The 10,623-nt window shown below is 39.7% G+C and overlaps 1 protein-coding gene across 3 annotated transcripts in view; it reads right to left on the reverse strand.

Annotated features, from left to right (window-relative positions):
- PLCB4 (phospholipase C, beta 4) overlaps positions 1-10,623 on the reverse strand; it is an 81,309-nt gene that overhangs the window by 46,966 nt on the left and 23,720 nt on the right. For all 3 annotated transcript variants that reach the window (XM_008938287.1, XM_008938289.1, XM_008938288.1), the window contains exons 10-15: positions 8,062-8,170; positions 4,911-5,121; positions 4,236-4,329; positions 3,887-3,966; positions 3,343-3,427; positions 748-838 (exon numbers count right to left, since the gene is read on the reverse strand). In XM_008938287.1, coding sequence (XP_008936535.1) covers positions 748-838; positions 3,343-3,427; positions 3,887-3,966; positions 4,236-4,329; positions 4,911-5,121; positions 8,062-8,170 — 670 coding nt within the window. The remainder of the gene's footprint in view (positions 1-747; positions 839-3,342; positions 3,428-3,886; positions 3,967-4,235; positions 4,330-4,910; positions 5,122-8,061; positions 8,171-10,623) is intronic.

Consider the following 10,623-nt stretch of genomic DNA (forward strand, 5'->3'; position numbering starts at 1 on the left):
TTACAGAGCAAGAGCATCATTAGACACACACTGTTGTTAGATCTGAAAAGTGGTCAGTAAGGGCTGTGGTCAAAGCTCACTGAAGTTAAGAAAAATACTACCACAGACTTCAAAGGTCTTTGGAGCAAGTATATTACTTCTTTAAAGAATAGACAGCTATCTCTTTGGTGCTTGACCTACAGAAATGGAGGCAAAGTGCTTGGATTTTCAATTGTGTTCCCCTGTGCACTTTGGTTAGACAGTATGAACACAGTCATGTATGACTGAAGTCAGTGGCAGGTCTGCATGCTTATCTTCTAAGGGAAGAGGATCAGGGTTTATCACTACAGCCAGACTGGAAACTAATATAGCAATATCATCATTGCTGAAAGAAGATAAATATCAGGACTGGCAACAATAGCAAGAAGAGCAATTTGAAATTCCATTTTGCTTTATGTTTATCCTAGAAAAACTCAGCAATGCAAACATAGCAGTGTAGGCAGAATTTACAAGAGATTCTATCTGCTTTATATTTTAGCTCGACGAGCTATCTGATGAAAGTCCCAGGCTCACATTTCTAGGTCTGCCTGTGCCTATGCTACGTGCTGATATCACTCACACAAACACAAGGGCAAAGAAAGTGTCATTTACATGCAATTCATATTCTCCCAATACTAAAGTACAAGCAATTTGGAAACTTTAGTAACAAACTCTATTTGTACCAGTCTAGACTTTTGCTTCATTTAATACCTGACAAGATTTACTTACTTTTTTCTACTTCAGGTTTCAGTCTTTTATTCTTTATGAGAATCTTTCTTTTGAGGTCATTAGGAGAAGGTAAGGCTTTTCCTGGATCAAGCTGTAAAATAATTTAAAGAAAAAGCTTAATAAAAGCTATTAGGCCTCTTTGTATCCCTGTTTGGGATTTTGACTTTAAGACAGCAATGGTAAGGGGCAGTGAACAAGCAGTGCCACCTCAGGCACAACCCTGGGAGGTAGTGTAACTGCAGTAATGTTGTCTCCTCTCCTTCCCTATCCCACAGGAAAGCTGTGCTCAGGTAGACGTTTCTGGCTAAAGCCAGCACATTAGTCTTCAGCCTAAACCACCCTTAGCTGAACTGGTCAAAATGCCTTCCCCTCTTTCCTGGCTAGCAGTGGGCACTGTGGACCTGCAACTTCTCATCAGAGGACTTCCTACCTTCCCTCTCTCCCTGTGCTTCACACACAGTCCAAGTCACAGTTTAGCCCTTTATCATCTGATCTCTAAATAAGTCACCTTTTATGGTCCCTTCAGGCTGTAATAATGCAAGTGAGGCAGCACACACCCACCCCTACAGAGCAGAAGCGGGCTGGCACTGGTAGAACAGAAAACTACTCAGTCCTTAGCTGGATAATGAGGACTGGGTTTGCCAGTAAGGCTACGAGGTCACATCTTCAGTGTCTGTGAAAGGCAAGTGGCAAGTTTTCACAAGGAAGAACTACTAAAAGGTTTGTTACAGTTTGGGGAAGGAGAAAAAATAGTGAGAAAAGAGAAAAAGTACAAAATCCTCTGAGTTAAAACCCATCACATCAGTGAGGCTAAGAAACAAAGATCTGGGTACTGTAATCAGAATCCTCTCCACCTCAGGGCTGCTAAGAATATTATGCAGGGAGTTACTAGCATAAAGGACTGTGGTTTCCAGTGAACCGTAAGTGTTACAGGAGTAAAAGATATTTCCAGGACTAGTAGAAATTCTTAGAAGAAACATTGATATTCTTATCCTTAAATCCAACTCTGAGCTACACAGAAGCAGCATTCTAGATGAAGAAACAAAAAAATAAAGCACCACGACTTGAAACCAAATAAAAGCAGCAGAGGTGAGAAAAATCCAGGGGGAAAAAGCCAACCAACTAACCAACTCCAAACAAATCAATGCAAACCTCCTTGCAGGAGAGTAGTGATTATCTCAGTCATGAGAGTTTCTGCATGTTGGATGAAAACACAATTGTTGCTGAGAGCACTTGGGCTGTATTTCCACTAGATGTCAGTGCTGCAGAGCTCATTTATCCCCAGGCTTCCAGGCTGCCAGTCTGAAAGCAAGGGCATAGTTCAATGCCCAGCTGGACAAATATTTGCTTTTACTTAAAAATGAAATCTGCTTCAGCCAGTGCCCTGTCTCTCTTAAGTGTGTCCTCCTCAGCCAACTAACAGAGGTACAAGAAACCAAGTGCTTCTAAAATACACGTTTCAAACTCCTCCTGCTATCTCTGCAACATTTGCTTTGTGAGCAGCTGGGGACTGAATTTACCCACGAGGAGGAATGGCTGAAAAATGCAGAAGGCTCAGGAGTGCTACAGAGCACAGGCAGCTGAGGCTAAATACCAGGCCTTAATGTAGCAGCATGGCAGCCTTTCACCAGCTCTATTATAGGCTTCCTGGAAGCTGCTGGAAGCTGTCATTTGTGAGGAACATGGCAAGGTGTTCAATATATTCCAAGAGGACATACACATTTAGTTCTCTGGGATGCACTTCTCAGGGCAACAGATGATATTCACCAAGCCTTGTGTGTTGCTGTCCCTGCAACATGCAAGGAAAGCCAAGAGAAGGACAGCTCAAGAGATGATAATGCCAGGAGCCCCCTTTGCTCAGAGTCCTCTTTGCTGTGGTCTCCCACAGCACTAAAGAGCATCTGCAGGTTTTGGGTGGCTGCTGGCAGACAGTGAGCACGTTGCTCAGGAGTAAGGGAGGCCTGGAGGAGTAGCTGCAAGCACTGGGTAACAAGCTATTAAAGTCTCCAATATGTGCTCGTGAAGGAGTGTCTGTTATTACCTCCTGCCACACAGGAGAGTGAAGTGCATGCAGATTACAGTGCACTTGACAGACCAAATGACACTGCAGGGAACTCTCTGTGCTTAATTTAATTCTTAATGCAGCAGTGGGGGCCACCTAGACTGCAGGACCTGATCTGGAGCATAAAGCATGCAAAGTGTGGCTGAAAGAAGAGGTTTCCTCATTTGAGACCATGCAGTTTATAATTAATTGGTTTTCAACAGTGACTGGCAATTTCAGAGTTAGGTATGACCTACAAATACAATGTATGTGGTGTCTTTTATACAGGTGCTGATATTACGTTACACATCAAGGGGATGGAATTCCCCAGGCTGCTCGCCAGAGCCCTGTACAGAAGAGATTAAACAAAGGAGATATGGGCAACTTTGTACCAAAAAGCACAGACACCCCAAATCACTAGTCATTTTTGAAAGCACAGGACTGGCAGTGAACAGCACTATATGGGATATGATCCCAGTTTATCATCTCTTTTAAATACAGCTAATATTAAAAAAAAAAAAACAGAAGAAAAAGACTGGCAGAATATAACATACTGGATGTGTTTCTAGAGGCTGCTTCAACAGGAGATCTCCAAAAAGATCTTCACAGTATTTTGACATTTTGTACTGTTGATATTTGCTAGAAAAGATTATGTTGGTTAATTTTTAAATATAGAAAAAGAAATCATTATTATGCAGCAAAACAGAATGATATTAAATAATGTAGACAACCCAAATTATACTGCCCGCTTTCTCTCAGCTGAGAGGTATTACTTCACTGTAATTATACTGTCAATAAAAGTCTATTACCTGACATGGATGAATTTAATAGAACTAAAAAAGTAGATTAACTGAATCCCACAGAGCAAATGGAACATCCAAATATATTTCACAGCTTTACCACAGATAAAAATATTGCTGTTACTAAGCTAGACAAAGATTGACCAGTATATCACAGTCTTTTCCAAGTGATATTCAGTGTACCTGTATATCCTTAATGCAGTTTTCAAGTACACTCAAAAATTCTAGTATTTTTCAGCTGTATCATCTCTCTTATACATTGCACTGTTAAAAAAAAATAAAAAAAGGCACCATATACCTGCAATGATTTTCAAAGGAGAGAATGACAGGATATTCTGATGTAACAAATGCTGTTTCCTTAATGGCTTGAATTACATCCTATAAAACACAATAACAGGATTCAAATTAGAACAGATCAGATTATGATCATAATGAAAAAGATTTTTTGGTTCTCCACCCCACCCTGAGACACACAGAGCTGAGTTTCAGATGTGCTAAGTGAAAAACCAGAACATACTGTCCCATGCCTATACAACCTGTCAGTCTGTTACAAGGGAGCAGCATCTGGGTGCTGAGATGGAGAGGGTGCCCTGCATGGACTCCTGTCCACTGGGGATCACTGCCAGGTGTAGAGGTCAGGCATTTACCTTGAAAAGAATATCTGTACACATTGCTTTTCCATGTGTTATTATTGGCTCTTGGTCTTCACCTTTGCCATCCCAACAGTCAAGCTCTACACATCTAAAGAGATAAGAAAGATTACATCAGCTTCCTTGGTGTTTCAGTTCAGGCAGTTTTGGGCATTACACTATACCTTTCAAGCATCACATTTCAGCCTGCTTTTATAAATTTGGATAGACTACCTTAAATAGAGTAAGTGTGGGTTAATATATTTACACCTGAACAATAGTGGCTTTAGCACCATAACACTCTTCTGATTTATCCTCTTACTCAGTTAACTGCGACACATTCCAGTATGTCAAGAAAGTAAGCAGGAAATCATAAACTGATTCTCATTTTCACATAAATATCTTAATGACAAAGCAGAAAGCCCTCTGAAATTCTTCAGTTGTCATTTTGAGATCAAACTTCTGTTATCTTTCTCATAAACTCTCTCCTGACATCAATTCCTACATTCTGCTGTCTTTTAAGTTTGGGCTTTTTTTGGTGAAAAAAGTTGTGTCTTAAATATGTGTATTTTTATTTACCACAATAATATATTTATACATTCAATTACATAATATATCACTGCCAAGGTATATTGTGGAGGTTTAAAGTATCAGATTCACAAATATTGATGGCTGTTATCTCCTGCTTCCAACCTGCATCCAGCCAAAAGCACTTGTCTGTACATCTCCACCGAAGACTTGCCACCAAACTGCCTGCCTGTTAAATACGTATTGTGAGAGGAACTGATGAAATAATGAGCCAAAGGATGGTCCATTTCTTGATATAATTCCAAACGATCTAGGAAAACAGGGGCATTTTCATCTGACATCAAGTATCTGCAAAACCCATCACTTGATATGACACCTAGAAGGAAGAAGAAAGTAAATTACTGCTGGAAATTTATAGTAGGCAGGTTTCTGTCTCACAGAGCAGGACCCCTAGAACAAAACTTATGTTTACACAGCCTTTTGCAAGCAAAAAGAAGCTCTCTGCTCCAAGTGCTCCAAGCTAACCAGCAACTGGTGCAAAATCTGCCACTGTGTTCCCAAATAATAGAAGGGAATTAAAAAAATGTGCCCACCTAGGTCCATATGCTATAGCCAGCAGTCACTGTTAGTAGACCTAAGGCATCAAAAGGATGTGAAGAAGGCAAGTAAGCACTGACAGCCCAAAATGCTCCCAGCAATTTTTGGCTCTAGGACTTTTTTGAGCCAGAAATGGTGAGCTGTCCTATACCTGTCTTCCCTGGTACCTTCCTCCCCTCTTCCATAGTTAGTCCTGTCCTGGCTCTGCTACATTGATGTTAACCAGCTTGCAGCATGTGCAGAGACTGTTCTGTGCTGACAACAATAAGTTCAGGTGTATCTGAAAACATCTGCACACGTTTGTTTCCAGAGCATTAGGAAAATCTCAGATACCTCCAAGTTTACTGTTTGAAATACAGGCTTATTCCTTTACAAAGAAAGTTCCTAACACCTTTCTCTTATTTCTCTGCTGTTACGTGCTTCATGAAGTATAAAAATTGTAAACCAAGGGATACATTTTAATGAAAACAAGGTAAGAATAATGAGTACTGCAATATCCAAGTGGCCAAGAGACTGAAAAATGATCTGGGGTAGGGAAGAAAGTATTAGTCACAAAGAGTCACTGCAGAGAATGGTTATCTGACACTAATTTGGAGATTGCTTTCCCTAAAGTCATGTAGGAACGCTCAGCTACTAAGGCACAGGTTGAAACAGTCCTGTTTTTATTCTGTTTAAGACAACTTTTCTCTTTTACAGAGAACTCCAGTAATCCTGCTTTTCATTCTGCTGCTTGCTTTCTGAAAAAATCCTCTGCTAGAGCTTACATTTTCTGTGCTTGGTGTCAGCCAGAGGTGAACTGTTCTCGAACATCTTATTCCAATCCTCTCAGCTGATCCTGAGTTTTGGAAGATGGGGGAAAGGAAAGAGGGTGACATGGGATTTTCAACTTTAAGAATGTTTTTCTTTTATTGATCACTGAGAACTTAAAAGCAGCAGCACAAAATATCTCAGGTGATACACACTTCTGAGCCTCACCTGTCTAGTGGAAAAGAGTCACTGCTGGGCTTGGGTTCTAGACAAACAATGGCTAAGACTTGAGCAACTTAAGAGCTCTGAGTGCTCAACAGACCATCCTTTGTATTTTTAACATGCACTGAGCAGGTGGAAGAATTTGGGTTTGCAGTTTCTGAGCAGACTCTAGTTTCTGAACTGCACAGTGTTAAACTGTTCAGCTTTACTTCCTCCTGTTACTGAGATGTGAAGAAGAGTCAGTTGCTTATTGCTACTGCCTTGTTATACCTCAGCCTTGTTTCTTAAACTACATGATTTAGGTGAAAAAAAAGCTGTTAAGCTTAATTATTTTACTCAACAGCAAAGCTATATCTAAGAAGGGGAAAGAGACTGCAGAGAACAGCCACTGCTGAGATAAATTCTTGCCTTCTTTACAGGCTGAAATTCAACACATTGTTATATGAAATAATATCTCTGTTTTACTGATTACATTGGGATAAAATCCACATCAGTGAATATGATCAGTGGAGGAACACTGTAAGGGGACACTGTTGCTCTGCTGTTAGCCTCCAGAACTCTGTCCCCGCAGTAGGTTTAGCACATTTATTCAAAACTTTTCAGAAATATAAATCAAAAGAAAGAAGCTAAATAATTAGCCAAGATTCAATTATTGCCTAAAAGAACAAGCCAGGATCATTCCCCTGCTATGGCTTGGTGCTAACAAAATCCTCTTTGCAAATTACTGAATGTGGTTTTCCAGTTCTAGATTAATTTCTGCTTTCATAATCCATGTTTTTACACCTTCCATCCTAAGCAGTTGGCAGCTACGTTACTATACCTTCTTCATTTTGGAAAATTTGTAAAATATACTGGCATCAAGAGGAATCACAGATGAGTTCCTTGAAAATAAAGTAAAAAAAGATGCTTTGCTGAAGCAGTTGAAGATATTGCCTCCTTCTGTCATCTGCTCTGTGCATTCCCCATCAGCACAGCTGCACTACTGGATATGTAAAGCTACTCTGCTTCTCCAATGCCAGCCTGATAGACTAGCCTAAATGTCTAGTGAAAGTAGGTTCCTGCTAGGATGGCCAAAGGTCTACAGGCTTTGCAAAGCTGCAGTGACTTCCAGTGAAAGGGCAGGGAGGGAAGATGGGAAAAGCAACATTTTTAACTTCTGCAGTTGATCCCAACACGGGTATTTCAGAAGAATGGGTAAGAACCAGGAGCCAAGTTCAAGCACTGACACTTCCAATACCCATAGTAGCTCAGGACATAAGTCCACGAATGGCTTGGAAACACCTCCTCCAATCTTCTTGCTCAGAGAGAACGTTTTTCAATCCATCTATATAAAATACCCTGTTCTAAGCTAGGCTGCTGCCCTCAAGCACTACACAGGCTATATTATGAGTGTGGACACACATCTGACAGTGCACATAGTAACTCTCACTCTCTGAGACCTTGGCCATGCCACATGGATGTTGCCTTGTTGCTAGAAGGAGTTTCCACGTTGCTCCCTGTTTCCTCAATCCTAGCCTCTCCCATTTCATAGCCACACTGTAACCTGAAAATAATCTTTCTAAAAAGCCACTGTTTTTGAGGGGGGAGATATTTTTCAGCAGACCAGTTTCCTGATGTAGCCCACTAGGTTGCCACACAAGCACTTGCCCCCAATCACAAAGACTGTTAGCTCTCTTTTAAAAGTTTGGATGCTTTGGAAGAAATTCCCCAAATGTCTAAAAACCAGTCAATACTGAATTCCCACATTTACCTTTGCTCTTCAGGTCTTCATCTGGCTCATATGTCTCAATTATCTGCATTGCTCTTTTTGTGTCATAAAAGGGAAATAAAATTTCATTGAGCCGAGGATCTCGTTGATGCTAAGATTAGAAAATAACAGAATTCAGCAAAAACAATATAGGGCTTGGCTATCATCCAAGAGCATTTCATTACTGCAGATGAGAAAGAAAGAAGTGGACATTTAAAAAAAAAAATAGAAAAAGAGCCCTAAAACTTCCAGGTTATTCAACAGTAACTAGGTTTAGATAGAAAAGGAATCTTATCATTCATATGAAATCTAGGTAGTTTGATTATAAAAATATTTTAAAAAAACAATCCAGTGCAATTGTATAACTGGTCTTACTCTTTCTTGTTGAGGAAAACAACGACTGCACATGGTACACGTGCAAATGAAATATTGGAAACCAATGGCTAAACCTTTCTCCTTTGTAAATTCTTTTTCTTACTAATCTTTTTTGTAAGGTCATGTAACTGCCAGACTTGACTGATAGCACTGTAATCATCTCTACAAAAAATGCATGTCTTCAGAAATATCTACAGCTAAAGTAAAAATCAAAAAGTAAAAGAAAGCCATACTATAAGTACAGAATTTGAAAACTGAATTTTGAAATATGGAACTACTGATGATTATTTGTGAATCATGGAAACATGTTACTAAATATTCAAAAAACAGTGTAGGTTCTTAGAAGAAATATGTACAATTTAAAGAGCTTCACATTATCACCTCTTCAATTCACAGCCATTTACAATATTAGGATTTCATAAGATATGTAATATTTAGATATGATTTAGCAGTGATTTCTAACACACTACTAAAACTCAAGAGTTTTTAAGTTTTAACTTAATAGTGTGCTAGGTAACTTTTGTTTTTCTCCATGCTGGATTAGAGCTGCACACTGTGTGCCTGATTCTCCATTAAAACAAAATTAAAAAAGGAATTGAACAGAGTAGTGGCATGTAAGCAGATGCAATAAAAGATAAAGAAATAAACATGACTGTGAAAACAATTTTTTAGCCCACTAGGTACACAGGTTTCAAGCTTTAGTTGAAGTAGAATTCAGAAATGCAACAGGCCAACCTCATATTAGTGACCAATAATTTGGAGTGGACAGGATGGTGTTGATATGGTTTGGCACAGCACTATGAGCATTTGCTGTAATTCCTTCTGTGTAAACTTTCTGACATTTTGGCATGAAAGAAGTAATATCCAATCAAAAATAAGCACTTGACTCTTTTCTTACAATCAATATATTGGTGCACGTGCTTGACTAATTCCAAGAAATTACAACCAATGCCAATTTAATCATGCAATTAAGGATGGATTTTTTCACGCAATGCTACTGACAATCTGCAGCATCTAAAATACAAAATACAGCAGTTGCATTCACTACAGATTGGCTGTCTGGGTATCTTAAGTAAAAATCAGATGAAATATGAGCAGATGGATGCAGGACATAACTTGCTAAGCAGCACACAACAGCAACACAACACTGGCATGCGACAGTAAAGTCTACTGTGACAAATTACAAGTTTTATACCATTAATGACAACACATCACTCCCCAAAACTGTAAGAAATAGCAGGGAAAGTTCTTAGCTCCAGAAAATTGCTCTTCCCCCTTCCCCACTCTCTCTCTTTGACAGTTAGTCATAAGCAAACAAAAGAAAATAAACAGGATAAAGCAAAAAGTCTCCTCTTGAGAGAGAGTCCCAGAGTTATTAGGAGGAGCTAAGAGTAAAATACTCTTCTTGTAGCAATGATCATCACTCATCATCAATTTTTCATTTGAATAAAAGCATGTCTTTATGTTTATTTAGTTTGTAATAAAATAGCAAACTGGACAACAGATGATGTTTTACTTAAAAATAAGGAGGAATGCTTGCTAGTGTCTCTTGAGGAAACATTTTGCACTACTAAGCTTGTTGGCACAGGAAATCTGTAACACAAAAGCTGACCAGAACTAAAAGTGTGATGTTTCACCCAGAAAGACAACATGCCCCAAACCCAACAGTTTGATGGTTCTAGTTACTTGACAGGACACCCTTACACAAGACATCTGCAACCCCATGAGGGTGAACCATGTAAAATCATGGGGATAAAAATGCCTGTATGGCCCTGGAGAGAGAAAGGTCACCTAAGCCTCCTCAGCCTGGCCTCCAGTCTCCTCTGTGGGTGGATACAAAAAGAGAAGCACAGCAGTTAATATGCTGAAATTAATTCTGCCTCTTGAACTTGTCCTGTGCAGTGCTAAGAAGGGTGTCCTCTCGTGGAGATGAAAATCAGAGTGAGACAGAAAGAGTGAGTGAGTGAGGAGGAGGAAGGAAGAATGAGGAAATAAGTGGAAGAGAGGGAGGGAGGAAAGGCAAGGAAGTTTGAAAGTGGGATGTGCAGTGCTAAGAAGGGTGTCCTCTCGTGGAGATGAAAAACAGAGGGAGACAGAGTGAGTGAGTGAGGAGGAGGAAGAAGGAAGAATGAGGAAATGAGTGGAAGGGAGGGAGGAAAGGCAAGGAAGTTTGAAAGTGGGATGGCAGAG

Source organism: Merops nubicus, unplaced genomic scaffold, assembly GCF_000691845.1.
Source record: "Merops nubicus isolate BGI_N331 unplaced genomic scaffold, ASM69184v1 scaffold9964, whole genome shotgun sequence".
Lineage (NCBI taxonomy): Eukaryota > Metazoa > Chordata > Aves > Coraciiformes > Meropidae > Merops > Merops nubicus.